The sequence below is a fragment of the Macaca fascicularis genome, chromosome 18 (genome assembly GCF_037993035.2).
Source record: "Macaca fascicularis isolate 582-1 chromosome 18, T2T-MFA8v1.1".
Classification (NCBI taxonomy): domain Eukaryota; kingdom Metazoa; phylum Chordata; class Mammalia; order Primates; family Cercopithecidae; genus Macaca; species Macaca fascicularis.
The window spans coordinates 19,332,129-19,353,839 of NC_088392.1; the positions used below are offsets into that span (position 1 = coordinate 19,332,129).

Consider the following 21,711-nt stretch of genomic DNA (forward strand, 5'->3'; position numbering starts at 1 on the left):
ATGGCTTCCAGCAGCATTGGAATTCTGATCTTTTGTGTCAAACTTGATAAGTTTGGCAGCTGCTCTGGAAGGTTGTGGTGTCAACCTGTCCATCAGCTATTTGTACTTTGGTTCCAGTTGATGAGAGATGGCCATGACTGTAAGAGTAGTTCTTATCTTCTTGAAAGGAAGCATCTTGGTTAGAATCTTTAATTCCAAAACATGCTTTGGAGAGAGAGATATGTGGTATTGCCATACAAAGACCCGTCTATCTGGCCAGTCTACAAGGCATTGAAGTCACTGACAACAGTAGTAGTTTCTATGTCTGCTCTTTCTATAGTATGTGGAATATATATAGTATATATTATTTTCCCCAGTTTTAAAAAGTAAAACATGTCAAAGATTCATAAAAGATGGAAGAATGCATAATGATTTCCTTTTTGTTTACCACTGAGAGTCAACGGATTTTAACATTTTGACATCTGTGTGTCTGATTATACTTTATCTGAATCACTAGTTCTCAACCTGGGGTGATTTTGCATCACTTCCCTGGACATTTGGCAATACCTGGGGACATTTTAGGTGGTTACAACTCAGAGAGTGCTACTGCATTTCGCGGGTAAAGGCCAGAGATGCTGCTAAACATGGTTCAGTGCACAGGAGAACCCTTCCACAACAACACAGAATTATCCACCCCCAAATGTCAACAGGACCATGATTGAGAACTAAAGGGTGTGTGTGTGTGTGTGTGTGTGTGTGTCTGAACCAATTGAAAGTGAGTTGTAGACATAATTACACTTTACTTCTAAATAACCTGACAAGGCCATGTTATTTAAAGAAAAAAAAAAAAAAAAAAAAAAACCACACACAAAAAACTCAAAGAGAAGAGTCTCCAGAAATGGGTTAGAGAAGAAAGACACAAAGGGAAAAGTGCTAGAAAATTACATACAGGGGAAGGGAAGAGTCCAGCATATAAGGAAAAGGTGAAATCTGTTGGAAAACCTGATTGAGTTGTTGGTCACATCTGGGTCCTTGGCAGAAATGATCTGTATGGTTGTTCCAATCGCCACATCCTCAGGCACCTCCACAAAGTAAAAGCCAGGTTCAAACACGGGGGGCTCGTCCACGTCTTCCACACTGATGTGCACTGTTGTTGTGTCCTGAAATGGGCCCAAGTTCAGAAAACGCATCTCTAGGTGAGGATTGGCTCCCTCCACCTTTAAGGTGTAGCTTTTCTTGCTTTCAAAACTCAGGGGCTGAAAAGTAATGACAGGAAAGTTGATTTGCCACTGAGGTTCAAGATTCAAAATATGTCAAGGTTCTAAAGGATGCCCAGTATTGATGGTCGGTGGGAAAATTCTCCAATTCATTAAGTGGGAAAAAGGTAAAGGGGAAAGAAGGGAAATCTTTGTCTTTTTCTGTAGTTCTTGGTCTTAATGTCAGTTTCAACACTTTGGGTAAAGAAGGTAAGATGTCAGTCACTGCAGATACAGTTAAGGAAGCCAGTTTGATAATAGTTTGCCCTATTATTCTGGGCAAACTTGGCTTTAACTTGTCTACTCTTCAATCAGCCTGGTCTTTAGAGAGATCCTAAGAATGCCCTCAGTCGTGGGCCCAATTTGCCTGGGACTGTCTCAGTTATAAAATGAAGAGTTTCATTTCCTAGGACTCTATTCTGTTCCAGACAAACCAGGACAGTTGGTCACCTTATCTTTAGAGGTACTTGCTCATTTGAAAAGACTTGACAACAATTAAGAGCAAGTTTGTTTTCCAAACACAAACTTCTGTATATATTCCATATATTTATTCTTTCTCTCTCTTTCTTTCTCTCCCTCCCTCCCTCCCTTCCTTCCTTCCTTCCTTCCTTCCTTCCTTCCTTCCTTCCTTCCTTCCTTCCTTCCTTCCTTCCTTCCTTCCTTCCTTCCTTCCTTCCTTCCTCTTTCTTTCTTTCTTCTAGAATATTCATGCAACTGAGGCCTAGGCTTTTGTTTTTTTCCTTAAAAAAATTATTCTTGAGTACAAACGCAATATTGATTATTTACAAGAAACTGTCACATAAGGTTCTGAGGTGCTGTGTCAGATCAATGTTTGTATATTTAGTTCATCATACACGGTCCCTTTTATTGTTACTATTACTTTTTGAGATGGAGTCTCAGGCTAGAGTGCAATGGCGCGATCTCAGCTCACTGCAGCCTCCACTTCCCAAGTTCAAGTGATTCTCCTGCCTCAGCCTCCCAAATAGCTGGGATTACAGGCATGTGCCACCATACCTTCCTAATTTTGTATTTTTAGTGGAGATGGGGTTTTGCCATGTTGGTCAGGCCATTCTCGAACTCCTGACCTCAGATGATCCACCCTCAAGGTCAACCTTCCAAAGTGCTGGGTTTACAGACATGAGCCACCACACCTGACCAACAATCCCTTTTAAAATCCTTATTTGACCTTTTAGAGTTGAAGAACCCAAGACTCAGAAAGCTCAGAAGCCTGGTGTACGCTGATGTGGTTACAGCTCATCATCAAGGACTTTAATTTTGTCTATAAAATTCCATCGCATAAAATATAATTTTTTGGTTGTTCTCTTTTTTGGTTTATTCCTGTCTTCAGAATTTTTTTTTATAATTTTCAAAATAAATATAGTGCTCCAGGGCAGAGCATGAACTTAAAATGCCATTTCTGAAGAATAATCTATTTTTGTTTAAAGCTGATGAACATGTGTGTTTCAAGCAACAAGTATTTCAGAACATCAATATTTTTAAAAAATCTCAGAATGTTAAGTCCTACAAAATAACAGTGGATAGCAAAGCAGTTACTAGAACTTAAAAGTTGTATGTCAACTTTTAAGTAATAACTTACATTTTTCTAGCTAAACATCACTTTTTTTCATAAAATATGTTGAATGGCAGCACATTTCATGTTAGAGAGAGGCATATACCCATTTAAACAACTGCTTTGCTTTTCAGAAAAAAGTATCTCTGGTGTTGCTTTAACTAGATTTGTTCTTTTCTTTCTTAAAAAAAAAAAAATCAACTTTTTGGCCAGGAGCAGTAGTTCATGCCTGTAAACCCAACATTGTAGGAAGCAGAGGTGGGAGGATCTCTTGAGGTTAGGATTTGGAGACCAGCCAAGACCCACATCTCTACCAAAAATACAAAAAATTAGCTGGGCATGGTGGCATGTGCCTGTAATCCCAGCTATTTGGGAGGCAGAGGCAGGAGGATGGTTTGAGCTCAGTTTAGAGTGAGCTATGATGGCACCACTGCACTCTAGCCTGAGTGACGGAGAGACACCCTGTCTCAAAAACATTACATTAAAAATGGATACTTAATAGATTTATGTATTTTCAGGGTACATGTAATAATACATTCATAATAATTGTTATTTTCAAATTTTAATAAGGTTTTTTTTGTTTTGTTACTGTTGCTGGGTTACTGCTTATTTACTATTTACTTAGTGCCAGACATAGTGCTTCTTGTTTTATGGGTCGCCAGCCATTTCCATCCAAACCAAGAAGCCCCATTCAAAACGAAGCCATCTCCACCAGCCAGCCTGCCTCCCTAGTTGTCATTGAAAAGGCAAGGTTTTCGCAAACAGGGAAATCTGCCAGTCATATTAATGATATGTTTGAAGGACTATTTTACCAGTTCACTTAATGCTTGCTCCCTAAATCGAAACATTTTTCTTTCCTGATAAATTACATTTATACGCTCTTAAAATTCTTTATGTATTTGTAACACAGTTGTGGACAATATTGTTCATGTTAGGTTTGAGCTAGGCAAAACTTGTTTTCCTTTTAATTTTAAATCATTTTTCTAATTTTGTGTGAAATTTGTATGTTTTAAAAAATAAGATATTTACATACATTTATATATTTACATACATACATTAAAATTTTGTTTTTAGTATAAAATTTGCAGGTTTTGAGTAGTGTATTGAATCATGTGTCTACAGCAATAATCAAGCTGTAGAGCTGTTTCATCACCCCCGTGACCCTCACTCTGTGCCCCTTTGTAGTCAACCTCTCCCCTGCCACCCAGCCCCTGGCAAACACTGATTTATGTTCTGTTTTTATTGCAAGAATGTCATATAATGTCATATAAATTACATTCAGTATGTAATCTTTTGAGTTAGGTTTCTTTCACTTAGCATTTGAGATTCATCCATGTTGCATGAGTGAGGAGTCTTTTTTTTTTTTTTTTGTTTTTGTTTTTGTTTTTTGAGACAGTCTCACTCTGTCACCCAGGCTGCAGTGCAGTGGCGTGATCTGGGCTCACTACAACCTCTGCCTCCCAGGTTCAAGCGATTCTCTTGCCTCAGCCTCCCAAGTAGCTGGGACTACAGGTGTGTGCCACCACGCCTGGCTAATTTTTATATTTTTAGTGGAGGCAGAGTTTCACTATGTTGGCCAGGCTGGTCTTGAACTCTTGACCTCAGGTGATAGGCCCACCTTGGCCTTGGCCTCCCAAAGTGCTGGGATTACTGGCGTGAGCCACTATGCCCGGTGAGTTTGTTCTTTTTTATTTCCAAGTAGTATTCTATTGTATGGATATACAACAGTTGATTTATTCATTCTTCACTAGAGATAACATTTGTGTTTTTTTCCAATTTCTGACAGTTATGAATAAACCTGCTATAAATATTTGCATACAGGGTTTTTGTGTGAGCATAAAATTTCATTCCACTGGGGTAAATACCCAGGAGTGGAGTTGTAGGATTGTAAATATATTTTTAACTTTACAAGAAACTTCCAGATGAATTTTCAGAAAGGCAGTACCAGTTTGAATTCCCACCAGGAGTGTATGAAAGCTCTAGTTTCTCCACATCTTTGTCAGCACTTGGTTTTGCCAGTTTAAAAATTTTTATGTATCCTAGTATGTGTAAAGTGGTATCTCATTGTGGTTCTGATTTGCACTTCCTTACTGCCTCGTGATGCATCTTTCTATGTCTTCTTGAAGAGGTCTTTGTATATTCTTTATTCAAGTCCATTATCAGACATATGATTTGCAAATATTTTCTCCTAATCTGTGATTTGTCTTTTCATTCTCTTAACAGTGTCCTTTTTAAAAATTATTATTATACATTAAGTTCTGTGATACATGTGCAGAACGTGCAGGTTTGTTACATAGATATACACGTGCCATGGTGGTTTGCTGCACCTATCAACCTGTCGTCTACATTAGGTATTTCTCCTAATGCTGTCCCTCTCCTAACCCCCCACCCCGCGACAGGCCCTGGTGTGTGATGTTCCCCTCCCTGGGTCCATGTGTTCTCATTGTTCACCTCCCACTTATAAGTGAGAACATGCAGTGTTTAGTTTTCTGTTCATATGTTAGCTTGCTGAGAATGATGGTTTCATCCATGTCCCTGAAAGGACATGAACACATCCTTTTTTATGGCTGCACAGTATTCCATATTGTGTATGTGCCATATTTTCTTTTTCTTTTTTTTTTTAATTATTTTTTATTATTATACTTTAAGTTCTGGGGTACATGTGCATAACGTGCAGGTTTGTTACATATGTATACTTGTGCCATGTTGCTGTGCTGCACCCATCAACTCGTCAGCACCCATCAACTCGTCATTTACATCAGGTATAACTCCCAATGCAATCCCTCCCCCTCCCCCTCCCCATGATAGGCCCCGGTGTGTGATGTTCCCCTTCCCAAGTGCAACTGATCTCATTGTTCAGTTCCCACCTATGAGTGAGAACATGCGGTGTTTGGTTTTCTGTTCTTGTGATAGTTTGCTAAGAATGATGGTTTCCAGCTGCATCCATGTCCCTACAAAGGACACAAACTCATCCTTTTTTATGGCTGCATAGTATTCCATGGTGTATATGTGCCACATTTTCTTAATCCAGTCTGTCACTGATGGACATTTGGGTTGATTCCAAGTCTTTGCTATTGTGAATAGTGCCACAGTAAACATCCGTGTGCATGTGTCTTTATAGCAGCATGATTTATAATCCTTTGGGTATATACCCAGTAATGGGATGGCTGGGTCATATGGTACATCTAGTTCTAGATCCTTGAGGAATCGCCATACTGTTTTCCATAATGGTTGAACTAGTTTACAATCCCACCAACAGTGTAAAAGTGTTCCTATTTCTCCACATCCTCTCCAGCACCTGTTGTTTCCTGACTTTTTAATGATCACCATTCTAACTGGTGTGAGATGGTATCTCATTGTGGTTTTGATTTGCATTTCTCTGATGGCCAGTGATGATGAGCATTTTTTCATGTGTCTGTTGGCTGTATGAATGTCTTCTTTTGAGAAATGTCTATTCATATCCTTTGCCCACTTTTTGATGGGGTTGTTTGATTTTTTCTTGTAAATTTGTTTGAGTTCTTTGTAGATTCTGGATATTAGCCCTTTGTCAGATGAGTAGATTGCAAAAATTTTCTCCCATTCTGTAGGTTGCCTGTTCACTCTGATGGTAGTTTCTTTTGCTGTGCAGAAGCTCTTTAGTTTAATGAGATCCCATTTGTCAATTTTGGCTTTTGCTGCCGTTGCTTTTGGTGTTTTAGACATGAAGTCTTTGCCCATGCCTATGTCCTGAATGGTACTACCTAGGTTTTCCTCTAGGATTTTTATGGTATTAGGTCTAACATTTAAGTCTCTAATCCATCTTGAATTAATTTTCGTATAAGGAGTAAGGAAAGGATCCAGTTTCAGCTTTCTACTTATGGCTAGCCAATTTTCCCAGCACCATTTATTAAATAGGGAATCCTTTCCCCATTTCTTGTTTCTCTCAGGTTTGTCAAAGATCAGATGGCTGTAGATGTGTGGTATTATTTCTGAGGACTCTGTTCTGTTCCATTGGTCTATATCTCTGTTTTGGTACCAGTACCATGCTGTTTTGGTTACTGTAGCCTTGTAGTATATATAGTTTGAAGTCAGGTAGCGTGATGCCTCCAGCTTTGTTCTTTTGACTTAGGATTGTCTTGGAGATGCGGGCTCTTTTTTGGTTCCATATGAACTTTAAAGCAGTTTTTTCCAATTCTGTGAAGAAACTCATTGGTAGCTTGATGGGGATGGCATTGAATCTATAAATAACCTTGGGCAGTATGGCCATTTTCACGATATTGATTCTTCCTATCCATGAGCATGGTATGTTCTTCCATTTGTTTGTGTCCTCTTTTATTTCACTGAGCAGTGGTTTGTAGTTCTCCTTGAAGAGGTCCTTTACATCCCTTGTAAGTTGGATTCCTAGGTATTTTATTCTCTTTGAAGCAATTGTGAATGGAAGTTCATTCCTGATTTGGCTCTCTGTTTGTCTGTTACTGGTGTATAAGAATGCTTGTGATTTTTGAATGTTGAATATTGGCCCCCACTCTCTTCTGGCTTGTAGAGTTTCTGCCGAGAGATCTGCTGTTAGTCTGATGGGCTTCCCTTTGTGGGTAACCCAACCTTTCTCTCTGGCTGCCCTTAAGATTTTTTCCTTCATTTCAACTTTGGTGAATCTGGCAATTATGTGTCTTGGAGTTGCTCTTCTCGAGGAGTATCTTTGTGGCGTTCTCTGTATTTCCTGGATTTGAATGTTGGCCTGCCCTACTAGGTTGGGGAAGTTCTCCTGGATGATATCCTGAAGAGTGTTTTCCAACTTGGCTCCATTTTCCCCCTCACTTTCAGGCACCCCAATCAGACGTAGATTTGGTCTTTTTACATAATCCCATACTTCTTGCAGGCTTTGTTCATTTCTTTTTCTTCTTTTTTCCTTTGGTTTCTCTTCTCACTTCATTTCGTTCATTTGATCTTCAATCGCTGATACTCTTTCTTCCAGTTGATCGAGTCGGTTACTGAAGCTTGTGCATTTGTCACGTATTTCTCGTGTCATGGTTTTCATCTCTTTCATTTTGTTTATGACCTTCTAGCAATAATTACTCTAGCCATCAATTCTTCCACATTTTTTTCAAGATTTTTAGTTTCTTTGCGCTGGGTACATAATTCCTCCTTTAGCTCTGAGAAGTTTGATGGACTGAAGCCTTCTTCTCTCATCTCGTCAAAGTCATTCTCCGTCAAGCTTTGATCCGTTGCTGGCGATGAGCTGCGCTCCTTTGCCAAGTCTTTGCTATTGTGAACAGTGCTGCAATAAACATACGTGTGCATGTGTCTTTATAGTAGAATGATTTATAATCCTTTGGGTATATATCCAGTAGTGAGATTGCTGGGTCATATGGTAATTCTGGTTCTAGATCCTTGAGGAATCACCACACTGTTTTCCACAATGGTTGAAGTAATTTACACTCCCACCAACAGTGTAAAAAAGCATTCCTATTTCTCCACATCCTTTCCAGCATCTATAGTTTCCTGACTTTTTTAATGATCGCCATTCTAACTGGCATGAGATGGTACCTTAATATGGTTTTGATTTGCATTTCTCTAATAACCAGTGATGATGAGCTTTTTTTCGTATGTCTGTTGGCTGCATAAATGTCTTCTTTTGAGAAGTGTCTGTTCATATCCTTCACCCACTTTTTGATTGGGTTGTTTTCTTTTCTTGTAAAGTTGTTTAAGTTCCTTGTAGATTCTTGATATTAGATCTTTGTCAGATGGATAGATTGCAGAAATTTTCTCCCATTCTGTAGGTTGCCTGTTGACTCTGATGATTGTTTCTTTTGCTGTGCAGAAGCTGTTTAGTTTAATTCAATCCCATTTGTCAATTTTCGCTTTTGTTGCCATTGCATTTGGTGTTTTAGTCATGAAGTCTTTGCCCATGCCTATGTCCTGAATGGTATTGCCTAGGTTTTCTTCTAGAGTTGTTATGGTTTTAGGTCTTATATTTAAGTTTTTAATCCATCTTGAGTTAATGTTGTATAAGGTATAAGGAAGGGGTCCAGTATCAGTTTTCTGCCTATGGGTAGCCAGTTTTCCCAATACCATTTATTAAATAGGAAATCCTTTCCCCATTGATTGTTTTTGTCAGGTTTGTCAAAGATCAGATGGTTGTAGATGAGTGGCATTATTTCTGAGGCTTCTGTTCTGTCCCATTGGTCTATATTTTGGTACCAGCACCATGTTGTTTTGGTTACTGTAGCCTTGTAGTGTAGTTTGAAGTCAGGTACTGTGATGCCTCCAGCTTTGTTCTTTTTGCTTAGGCTTGTTTTGGCTATATAGGCTCTTTTTTGATTCCATATGAAATTTAAAGTAGTTTTTTCTAATTTTGTGAAGAAAGCCAATGGTAGCTTGATGGGGATAGCATTGAATCTGTAAGTTACTTTGGGCAGTATGGCCATTTTCACGATATTGATTCTTCCTATCCATGAGCATGGAATGTTTTTTCATTTGTTTGTGTCCTCTCATTTCCTTGAGCAGTGGTTTGCAGTTCTCCTTGAAGAGGTCCTTCACATCCCTTGTAAGTTGGCTTCCTAGCTATTTTATTCTCTTTGTAGCGATTGTGAATGAGAGTTCACTCATGATTTGGCTCTCTGTTTTATCTATTATTGGTGTATAGGAATTCTTCTGATTTTTGCACATTGATTTTGTATCCCGAGACTTTGCTGAAGTTGCGTGTCAGCTTAAGGAGATTTTGGGCTGAGATGATGGGGCTTTCTAAATATACAATCATGTCATCTGCAAACAAGGACAGTTTGACTTCCTCTTTTCCTGTTCGAATACCCTTTATTTCTTCCTCTTGCCTGATTGCCCTGTCCAGAACTTCCAATATGTTGAATAGGAGTGGTGAGAGAGGGCATCCTTGTCTTGGGCCAGTTTTCAAAGAGAATGCTTCCAGTTTTTGCCCATTCAGTTTGATATTGGCTGTGGGTTTGTCATAAATGACTCTTACTATTTTGAGATAGGTTCCATCAATACCTAGCTTATTGAGAGTTTTTAGCATGAAGGGGTGTTGAATTTTGTTGAAGGTCTTTTCTGCATCTATTGAGATAGTCATGTGGTTTTCGTCATGGGTTGTGTTTATGTGATGGATTACATTTGTTGATTTGTGTATGTTGAACCAGCCTTGCATCCCAGGGATGAAGCCAACTTGATCGTGGAGGATAAGGTTTTTGATGTGCTGCTGGATTCGGTTTGCCAGTATTTTATTGAGGATTTTCACATCGATGTTCATCAGGGTTATTGGCTGGAAATTTTCTTTTTTTGCTGTGTCTGTGCCAGGCTTTGGTATCAGGATGATCCTGACCTCATAAAATGAGTTAGGGTGGAGTTCCTCTTTTTCTACTGTTTGGAATAGTTTTGGAAGGAATGCTACCACCTCCTCATTGTACCTCTGGTAGAATTCGGCTGTGAATCTATCTGGTCCTGGGGTTTTTTTGGTTGGTAGACTATTAATTACTGCCTCAATTTCATAACTTGTTGATCTATTCAGGGATTCGACTTCTTCCTGGTTTAGTCTTGGGAGGGTGTATATGTCCAGGAATTTATCAATTTCTTCTAGATTTTCTATTTAATTTGCATATTGGTGTGTATAGTATTCTCTGATGGTAGTTTGTATTTCTGTGGGATCAGTGGTGATATCCCCTTTATCATTTTTTATTGCGTCTATTTGATTCTTCTCTCTTTTCTTCTTTATTAGTCTTGCTAGCAGTCTGTCTATTTTGTTAATCTTTTCAAAAAACAAGCCCCTGGATTCACTGATTTTTTGAAGAATTTTCTATCTCTTCAGTTCTGGTCTGATCTTAGTTACTTCTTGTCTTCTGCTAGCTTTTGAATTTGTTTGCTCTTGCTTCTCTAGTTTTTTTAATTGTCATGTTAGGGTGTTGATTTTAGATCTTTCTCAATTTCTCCTGTGGGCATTTAGTGCTATAAATTTCCCTCTAAACACGAGATTCTGGTATGTTGTTCTGGTTTCAAAGAACTATATTTATGCCTTAATTTTGTTATTTACCCAGTAGTCATTCAGGAGCAGATTGTTCAGTTTCCATGTAGTTGTGTGTGTGTTGAGTGAGTTTCTTAATCCTGAGTTCTAATTTGATTGCACTGTGGTCTGAGAGACTGTTTGTTATGATTTCCATTCTTTTGCATTTGCTGAGGAGTGTTTTACTTCCAGTTATGTGGTCAATTTTAGATTGTCGATGTGGTGCTGAGAAGAATGTATGTTCTGTTGATTTGGGGTGGAGAGTTCTGTAGATGTTTATTAGGTCTGCTTGGTCCAGAGCTGAGTTCAGGTCCTGAATATTCCTGTTAATTTTCTATCTCGTTGATTTGTCTAATGTTGACTGGGTGTTAAAGTCTCCCGCTATTATTGTGTGGGAGTCTAAGTCTCTTTGTAAGTCTCTAAGAACTTGCTTTATGAATCTGGGTGTTCCTGTATTGGGTGCGTATACATTTAGGATAGTTAGCTCTTCTTGTTGCATTGATACCTTTACCATTATGTAATGCCCTTCTTTGTCTTTTTTTTGATCTTTGTTGGTTTAAAGTCTGTTTTATCAGAGACTAGGAATGCAACTCCTGTTTTTATTATTTTTCGCTTTCCATTTGCTTGGTGAATATTTCTCCATCCATTTATTTTGAGCCTATGTGTGTCTTTGCATATGAGATGGGTCTCCTGAATACAGCACACTGATAGGTCTTGATTCTTTGTCCAATTTGCTGGTCTGTGTCTTTTAATTGGGGCATTTAGCCCATTTACATTTAAGGTTTATATTGTTATGTGTGAGTTTGATCCTGTCATTATGATGCCAGCTGAGTATTTTGCCTGTTAGTTGATGCAGTTTCTTCATAGTGTCAATGGTTTTTACAATTTGGTATGTTTTTGCAGTGGCTGTTATGGGTTTTTCCCTTCTGTATTTTGTGCTTCCTTCAGGAGTTCTTGTAAGGCAGGCCTGGTAGTGACAAAATCTCTTAGCATTTGCTTGTCTATAAAGGATTTTATTTCTCCTTTGCTTATGAAGCTTAGTTTGGCTGGATATGAAATTCTAGGTTGAAAATTCTTTTTTTTAAGAATGTTGAATGTTGGCTCCCACTGTCTTCTGGCTTGTAGGGTTTCTGCAAAGAGATCTGCTGTTAGTCTGATGGGCTTCTCTTTGTGGGTAACCTGATCTTTCTCTCTGGCTGCCCTTAACATTTTTTCATTCATTTCAACCTTGGTGAATCTGATGATTATGTGTCCTGGGGTTGCTCTTCTTGAGGAGGATCTTTGTGGTGGTCTCTGTATTTCCTGAATTTGAATATTGACCTGTCTTGCTGGGTTGGTCCTGGATAATACCCTGAAGAGTGTTTTCAACGTGGTTCCTTTCTGCCTGTCACTTTCAGGTACACCAATCAAATGTAGGTTTGGTTTTTTCACATAGTCCCATATTTCTGGGAGGCTTTTGTTCATTCCTTTTAATTCTTTTTTCTGTAATCTTGTCTTTATGCTTTTTTCATTAAGTTGATCTTCAATCTCTGATATCCTTTCTTCTGCTTGATCGATTTGGCTGTTGATACTTGTATATGCTTCACAAAGTTCTCACGCTGTGTTTTTCAGCTTCATCAGGTCATTTATGTTCTTCTCTAAACTATTTATTCTAGTTAGCAGTTCCTCTTTTTTTTTTTCCAAGGTTTTAACTTTCTTACATTGGGTTAGAACATGCTCCTTTAGCTTGGAATAGTTTGTTATTACCCACCTTCTGAAGTCCACTTCTGTCAATTTGCAAACTCATTCTGTGTCCAGTTTTGTTCCCTTGCTGGTGAGGAGTTGTAATCCTTTGGAGAAGAGATGTTCTGGTTTTTGGGATTTTCTGCCTTTTTGTGCTGGTTTTTCCTCATCTTCATGGATTTATCTACCTTTGGTCCTTGATGTTGGTGACCTTTGGATGGGGTTTCTGTGTGGACGTCCTTTTTGTTGATATTGATGCTATTCTTTTCTGTTTGTTAGTTTTCCTTCTGACAGTCAGTTCCCTCTGCTGCGGGTCTGTTGGAGTTTGCTGGAGGTCCACTCCAGACCCTGTTTGCCTGGGTATCACCAGCAGAGGCTGCAGAACAGCAAAGATTGCTATCTGATCCTTCCTCTGGAAGCTTCTTCCCAGAGGGGCACCTGCTGGATGCCAGTTGGAGATCTCCTGTATGAGGTGTCTGTTGACCTCTGCTCAGAGGTGTCTCCCAGTCAGGAGGCATGGGGGTCAAGGACCCACTAGAGGAGGCAGTCTGCCCCTTAGAGCTTGAGTGCTGTGCTGGGAGATCTGCTGCTCTCTTCAGAGCCAGCAGGCAGAATGTTTTAAGTCTGCTGAAGCTGCACCCATAGCTGCCCCTTCCCCGAGGTGTTCTTTCCCAGGGAGATGGGAGTTTTATCTATAAGTCCCTGACTAGGGCTGCTGCCTTTCTTTCAGAGATGCCCTGCCCAGAGAGGAGAAATCTGGAGAGGCAGTCTGGCTACAGTGGCTTTGCAGAGCTGTAGTGGGCGCTGCCCAGTTTGAACTTCCTGGTGGCTTTGTTTACACTGTGAGGGGAAAACTGCCTCTGCAATCCTCAGTAATGGCGGACCTCCCTCCCTCCACCAAGCTCCAGCATTCCAGGTCGACTGCAGACTGCTGAGCTGGCAGCGAGAATTTCAAGCCAGTGGATTTCAGCTTGCTGGGCTCCATGGGGGTGGGATCCACTGGAAACGGAAGTGAATAGTTCTGTCTCACTGGCATTCCAGGCACCACTGGGGTTTCTTTCCAAAAAAGAAAAACAAAAACAAAAACAAAAACCTGCAGCTAGCTCAGGGTCTGCCCAAATTGCCGCCTGGTTTTATGCTTGAAATCCAGGGCCCTGGAGGCGTAGGCACCCTAGGGAGTCTCCTGGTCTGCCAGTTGCAAAGACCATGGGGAAGAACGTAATATCTGGGCTGGAGTGCACTTTTCTTCACAGCACAGTCCCCCATAGCTTCCCTTGGCTAGTAGAGGGAGTTCCCTCACCCTCCGCGCTTCCCAGGTGAGGCGACACCCCACCCTGCTTCAGTTCACCCTCTGTGGGCTGCACCCACTGTCTAACCAGTCCCATTGAGATGAGCCGGGTACCTCAGTTGGAGATGCAGATATCACCTGCCTTCTGCGTTGATCTCGCTGGTAGCTGCAGACCAGAGTTTTTCCTATTCAGCCATCTGGCCACAACAGTGTCCTTTGAAGAGCAGAAATTCTTAACTTCAGTGAAGTCTTACTTTTTCTTTCGTGGGTTGGGATTCTGGTGTAACATGGAAGAAATCTTTGTCCAATCAGGATTACAAAGATTTTCTCCTATGTTTCCTTTTACAAATTTTATAGTTTTAGGTTTTCACATTTAGGTGCATGATTCATTTTGAGGTTTTTTTGTGGGTGTATAACTGAGGCTTATTTCTTTATTTTTTTGCAAATGGTATTCGATTGTTCCAGCATCTGTTGAAAGCACTAGAGTGAGTTTTTAATTATTATTGAAGTTCTTTTAAAGTAAGTTACTTAAGACTTCTAAACTATTTAAGATTATTGTCTCCCTCACTTCCACATTGTTGGAAATGAAACATTGCCCTCAATACTCTAAAGTTCATTATTTATTTATTTACTGAGACAAACTCTGGCTTATGTTGCCCAGACTGGTCTCAAACTCCTAGGCTTAAGAGATGCTCCCACCTCCCTCCCAAGAAGCTGCAACCACTATGCTCAACTCTTAAAATTTAAATTGCCCACACTTGATAATGAGAGTTTTGGCTTTTCCCTCTTGAATAGTTTGTGTTTTTTATTTTAAATATCAAATAATTATTTGTTTCTGTATTCATAATAGAAAATAAAAAACCAATAATATCTGAGAACCCAGTTTCCAAATTCAAGAAATTTCTTCAAGTTAGAGGATACAAAAACAAAAAGCCATTATATCGTAAAAAATTGAATCATGACAATTATGGCACAAAATGGTAATGCAACTTTAATTACTAATTAAGAAGAATTAAATATTCCCTTCTTTGTTCTCACAGTACATTATTATACTTCCTTTATAGCTTTTCTTTCGTATTACAGATATTTCTTTCTGTGTTGATCCCACTCCCCATACTCAAGGGCAAAAGCTATGACTTAGTCAGATTTTTATTCCCCGGTGCCTAGCAAAACCAGAAACTCAAAGGGTAGCAAAAACCTAAAATAAATTGTTACATTGAACAGTACAAAACGTTTCTCAATGTGAGTATTAACATTTACTGATTGAGTGATAGTATATACAGATTTTATTAATGTATTTCAGTAGTTTAAGATGCACAGTTTTAGATATTTTAATATTTTAGAAATAGCATTGCTTCTCCAATTGATAATACCTTACAGTTGCTCTAGTGTCAATGGGAGGCAAAGGGATCTTGATAAGCAGCAGGCATTACTGCCCATGCAAGGCAGACCTAGTCCAAGCTGTTCATGTTGTACTTCAGTGGAGTTCTGCACATTGTTGGTACTGCACGTGTTGAGCTTTATTGCCTTCTAAAATGTCTTTTAAAATATTATATTATGATTTGGCATTGAAACAAGAGTTATTGTATAGGGAGAACTGCATGGAAACAGCAGCATGGAGTGAATCTAACACTGGTGAAACAAATTTGTCTAACTGTGCCTACAAGAGTGCTTTATAGACACTAAGAAATAAGAAAGCATTGTATTATTTAAATTGGCAAGAACTTTTCTTCAATAACCCATAAAACAATGATGAGATTTATAATTCATGACATCTCAGATTTGACGAAATACAGAATTTTTGTTCTTTGTGACCTGCCTAAGAAGAGAATGGACTCTAAACAATTGCTTCTTCTTGTTGTAAGACAGAAGATATGCAGAAGACTAGAAAATGGCACATCATGCTCACTCAGAATAAAGAACATCCTGAAAATTATATATTTCAAATTATACTTCAAGCATCTAAGTTAAGGGACTGAAAATTGATTGATTGATTACTTAAAAGCTAAAAAGACCCAAGGTACTGGGTAGTAATCAGTGTGGTTTCCTAAAGACCCAATTCTATCAATTCAGCTCAATTTCTCTTTTTGAAAAAGTATGTGCTTCTTAGACAAATAATAGGCCTAAGGGAAATAAATTAAAAGCATAACTTTTGTTTCAATTTTATATGACATTATTAATGACAAAGTGGGAAGATGGGCGTGGAGCAGATATCTGAGTGAATGTTATTCCAAAGCCATAGACTGAGCAGTCAGTAGCCTCTAAAGTATTTATTATATGTGATTTGTCCATCTACCCAACTTATTGACCCTTTTCTTAATTCCATTTTCTGGCAGCTTATAAGTTCAGAAGAGAAATCAGAGTGACCTTGGCAAAATTGATATGTATTTTGATTAAACATGGATATCGTTTTAGTAATGACAGTGAAAAACAGTACTCTGTCTTAAGAGGCTTCATCTCTTCTGCAGGTAAGGGAGCTGAAGAAAACACATTTTGAGATTTCTTTCAGAGACAGAGTTGTTAATAGACTTTTTAAAACATATGGCTTGTAATAAAGTCTAAACTATATTGTGATAATCTGACGTAAATATTATTTTATTATTTAGAATTATCTCACATTATTTTAAGACATAAGATAACATTAAAATATTGAGAACCCCCAAAGTTCTTTTTCTGGTTGCTTGTTTGAATAGAGTTTTCGTACTAAAGAAACAATAAAGCTGGTTGCGGTGGCTCACACCTGTAATCCTAGGCCTTTGGGAGGCTGAGGTGGGAGTATCGCTTGAGCTCAGGAGTTTGAGACCAGCCTGGAAAACATAGGGAGACCTTGTCTCTACAACAACAAAGCAAAACAACAACAGCAGCAAAAATAGGTGGCTGCGGCACGATCATGGCTCACTGCAGCCTCGACCTCCTGGGCTCAAGCTGTCCTTCCACCTCATGCTCCTGAGTAGCTGGGACTACAGGCTGCAGTGAGCCATGAGCATGCCATTGCACTCCAGCTGGAGCGACAGAGAGAGACCCTGTCTCAAACAAACAACAATGCAAAAATTAGGTGGCTGTGGTGGCACATACCTATAGTCCCAGCTAGTTAGGATGGTGAGGTGGAAGGATTGCTTGAGCCCAAGAAGTCAAGCCTGCAGTGAGCCATGATTGTGCCAGTGCACCCCAGCTTGGGTGACAGAGTGAGACCCTGTCTCAAACAAACAAACAAAAAAAAAAAAAAAAAAAGAAGAAGGAAAACCCAGTAATTCAAAAATTTGAGCATTTCCCTTATTTACAGTTACTAGTTATGGTTAGCAACGTATTATTGTTTACTTGAGGCATACGACATAGTAGGGGAACCTGTGACGTATACCAAAATAGTATTGTTATTTTAATCACCTATTATAATTCTAACGTGATATTCTCAAAGAATGAGAATAAGAAATTACAGTATTTTCATGACATCTAGATTTAGTTGATAATTTAGAAGTTAATCTCAGCCTTTTGCATTGTTTCAAGATCATTGTGTACAGGATAGAAAGATTTCTGGTTGGTGGAATTCTCGATCCTTTGCTGTGATTCTGTTCCTTTGCTGTGATGGATTGCATCTTAAATAAATACAGAACAAACATATGAACTCGTCCCTTATTCCCTTCTCAAGCAGTATTAATTCAGTTCTGTCAAATAGCATAGAAAAAAGTTATTATAAACGCATGTTAACTTGAGTTACATTTTAATGTTATAACTGTGGGTTTTGTCAAGGTTGTCAGTGGCCTCCATGTTCCTAAAGTCTGTGGTGAATTCCTGATGTTCTTATTTGACCTGTAGCAGCATTTGTCACAGGTGATCACTCTATCCCTTGGAAGTGCATTCTTCATGCCTTCAGAACACTGCACTTCCTCCATTTTCCTCCTGCCTCCCTGGTCGCACCTCAGTCTCCTTGCCTGTCCTTACACTCCTCCTGACCTCTTCATGTTGGGGTGCCTCAGGGCTCGTTGCACTGTCCTCTTTCTGTCTATGCTCAGTCCCTTGCAATCTCATTTGTTTTATTTGCTTTAAGTACCATCTATATGCTTATGACTCCCAAATTCATATTTCCAGCCCAGAACCCTTCTACAAACTCCTCACTCTTAAAACCAAAGCCATGACATGTCTTTACTTGATGTCTAATAGACTCTGCAAGTGTCACATGTATGTCCAGAACTGAATTCCAATACTTGTCACCCCTGCCACCTGCTCTACCTGCAGACTTCCCTGTCTCAGTTAATGGCAACTCCATTCTTCTTGTTGCTCGGTTGACTCTTCTCTTTCTTCCATATCCTCATCCACATTTTTAGGAAATCCTGTTGGCTCTACTTTCAAATTATGTACAGATTCTGACCACTTCTTATCACCTCCATTCCCATTACTTAGGTGAAACTGTCATCATTTCTTACCTGGATTATTGCAGTAGCTTCTCGGTTGGTCTCCCTCTTTCCATCCTTCTCTCCTTAAACTCCCCCCACCTCAACACAGCCTACTGAGTATTTTATAATGAAAACCCAGCCATGTCATACATCTGTTAAAAATCCTTCAGAGTAAAAACCAAAGTCCTTATAGTTAGCCTATATGGTCCTAAATGATTTGGTTCCTTTGTTACTTTTCAGACCTCATCTCCTAAGAGTCCCCCACTCCACTCAGCCTTATGACCCCGCCGTTGCTGTTGTTGAAATACAGCAGGCATGGTCCCACCTCAGAGCCTTTGCAATGGCGGTCCTTTTGCTTGGAACACTTTCCTCAATAGTTTATGCCCATTCTCTTCTCTTTAGGACTGCCATGTGCGCTTTTCACAAAGAGTCACTGATAGTGAACCTCCCACACTGTCAACCTGCTTAACTCAGTGGTGTGACTCTGCTCACTGTAAGTCTTTGCATAAATGCCACTTCTCTGTGATACCAGTCCCAACCACCCAATTTATTTAATTTTATTTTTCCATAGGTTATTGGGGTACAGGTGGCATTTGGTTACATGAGTAAGTTGTTTAGTGCTGATTTGTGAGATTTTGGTGCACCCATCACCTGAGCAGTATACGCTGCACCATATTTGTAGTCTTTTATCCATCACCCCCTGCCACTCTTCCCTCCAAGTCCCCAAAGTCCATCGTATCATTCTTATGCCTTTGTGCCCTCAAAGCTTAGTTCCTACCTATCAGTGAGAACATATGATGTTTGGTTTTCCATTCCTGAGTTACATCACTTAGAATAATAGTCTCCAATTGGCCGGGCGCAGTGGCTCATGCCTGTAATCCCAGCACTTTGGGAGGCTGAGGCAGGCAGATTACCTGAGCTCAGGAGTTCTCGACCAGCCTGGGCAACATGGTGAAACCCTGTCTCTACTAAAATAGAAAAAGTTAGCCGTGCATGGCAGTGTGTGCCCATAGTCCCAGCTACTTGGGAGGCTGAGGCAGGAGAATTACTTGAACTTGGGAGGCGGAGGTTGCAGTGAGCCGAGATTGCGCTACTGTACTCCACCCTAGGTGACAAAGCAAGACTGCATCTCAAAAAAGGAGAAAAAAAAATAGTCTCCAATCTCATCCAGGTCACTGAAAATGCTGTTAGTCCATTCCTTTTTATGGCTATGTAGTATTCCATCATATATATTTACCACAGTTTTTTTAATCCACTCTTTGATTGATGGGCATTTAGCCAACCATTCAGTTTAAATTGGAAACCATCTTAGGTTTCCTGGCCTCACTTATTTTGTTCTATTCTGCCCCCCCCCATATCAATTATTACCTTCTTTTTTATTTTTATTTTTATTTTATTTTATTTTATTTTTTTTTGAGACGGAGTCTTGCTCTGTCGCCCAGGCTGGAGTGCAGTGGCACAATCTCGGCTCACTGCAAGCTCCGCCTCCCGGGTTCACGCCATTCTCCTGCCTCAGCCTTCCGAGTAGCTGGGACTACAGGCGCCCGCCACCTCGCCCAGCTAGTTTTTTGTACTTTTCAGTAGTGATGGGGTTTCACCATGTTAGCCAGGATGGTCTCGATCTCCTGACCTCGTGATCCACCCGTCTCGGTTTCCCAAAGTGCTGGGATTACAGGCTTGAGCCACCACGCCCGGCCTAATTATTGCCTTCTAATAAACTACTTTAGTGACTTGATGTTTTGATTGTCTTCTTCCCTTGCTAGAATGTAAACTCCATGAGGGCAGAGATTTTTGGTTGTTTTACTTACTCTATGTTAAATGCCTATAACAATATCTGGCACATAGGCGGCACTCAATAAATATTTGTTGAGTATATCATTTAAAATATATTGGGTTTTAAAATGCATTCAACATAGAGAAGGAAAATTAAGTCAATGAGTTTTAAAATTAATGTATTTCATTAGATATGTATTTGCTAGGGAGTTAAAGATTCAATTTTTAAAAAGTTTTATCTTCTAGCTGAGTATATCCATATGTGCTTTATGTCACAGAAAGGATCGGTAGCTTATCTTGGTACCTTATAAAACAAAGGAATTTCAAGTGATAACAGCCATTTAGCAGGTATGTTTGATAAAGCTTTTTCAAGTTTAATTAGAATTTACAGATCTTTGAGAAACAATTAAAAAATGCCTGCATGTTATTTATTGATTCATAAATAATATTATGGCTTGCTTTATTGGTATGTATGGGATGTTACAATGCATGTGTTATTCAAGTGCAAATATTGATCAAGTCATTAACATCATTAGAAAATTAAGCTACAACAGTTTTTTAAGTGGCTGGGTAGAAGGAATGTATTTAGAAATATATTTATAATATATTTTTATCATGACCTGGTACCTTTTCAGTAAAATGATGGCACAGCCAGTGTTTGCATGTAAACATAAGGATTAAGAGGTTTTCTGATCTTTTTTTTTTTTTAAAATAATAGGAAAGCGCTTTTATCAGAGGATTTGAAGCAATGCATATCAATAATACAACAGTCCTTACTAGCATTTCATAAACATTCAAAGCACCCATGAAAGTGGTTTAGAAAAAGGAGTTGGATTACCTTCTTCACAGTTATGATACCAACTTGGAAATTGGGATCTGTGCTAATGTCAAAGGCATCTGCACCATCTCCATCCACAATAGTGTATTTCATCTCTGCATTTATGCCTTCATCCAAGTCCTTGGCAAACACTCTCCCGACAGTGGAGCTAATTGGAGCTGATTCCAACACACTCATCTGGTAATGTTCTACAAAGAAAAGCCAGGACACGCATTCTTGATAATCCGTCAGTATAAAAAATGCCTCATCATTATCATATCTTATCAGGGGTGCTGTGCAAAATATCTTTCTTCTGGGTTCAAAACGTAAAACTTGAGTTTTCACAGATAAAAACTAAGGTCCAGAAAGGCTGAGCAAACAGTCATACAGGCCATAGCCTGTATTGGATGTTCAATAAAGAGGAGTCAAAAAAGCTTAAGTAGAACAGGGTGAAAGCAGAACGACTTAGTCCTAGTGACTGTAGCTTGAGTGGTAGGAAGTACCTTGCATTCAAATCTTTTAGTACTTCCTGGTGAACTGAAGTATTTCCTTAAATTGCAGTTCCTTCTGAGAGTGATAAACATTGTGGTCACAAAGTGCGTATTTACTCTGTTTTCACTTCAAATGTCCACCTTTTCTTTCAGGGCCTGGCCCGTGTGCTGAGTGCCTGTCTCTATGACCACTTGCTCAGAGGTCATGGAGATTAGTGATCTATAAAGGGGGAGCAGCCGTGGAGAGCAAGCTCCATCAGCTCCATGTGCTGCCCCTCAGTGTGTCCTTGTACCCGAGACTGCCCCGGGCTGCCTCTCCATGGACAGATCCTTCATGCTTCTTGTTTTCTTGTTCCAGAATAAAATACTAAAAAGGTTCTCACATATGTAAGACTCTCAGAGTTGGTCATCTCCTTTTGGACATGACATCCTAAGCT

The 21,711-nt window shown here is 39.5% G+C and overlaps 1 protein-coding gene across 3 annotated transcripts in view; it reads right to left on the reverse strand.

Moving 5' to 3' along the window:
- CDH20 (cadherin 20) overlaps positions 1-21,711 on the reverse strand; it is an 82,165-nt gene that overhangs the window by 26,283 nt on the left and 34,171 nt on the right. For 2 of the 3 annotated variants that reach the window (XM_045377969.3, XM_074022521.1), the window contains 2 exons: positions 20,805-20,992; positions 982-1,235 (listed from right to left, as the gene is read on the reverse strand). In XM_045377969.3, coding sequence (XP_045233904.1) covers positions 982-1,235; positions 20,805-20,992 — 442 coding nt within the window. The remainder of the gene's footprint in view (positions 1-981; positions 1,236-20,804; positions 20,993-21,711) is intronic. The other variant, XM_074022522.1, reaches the window with a different exon arrangement.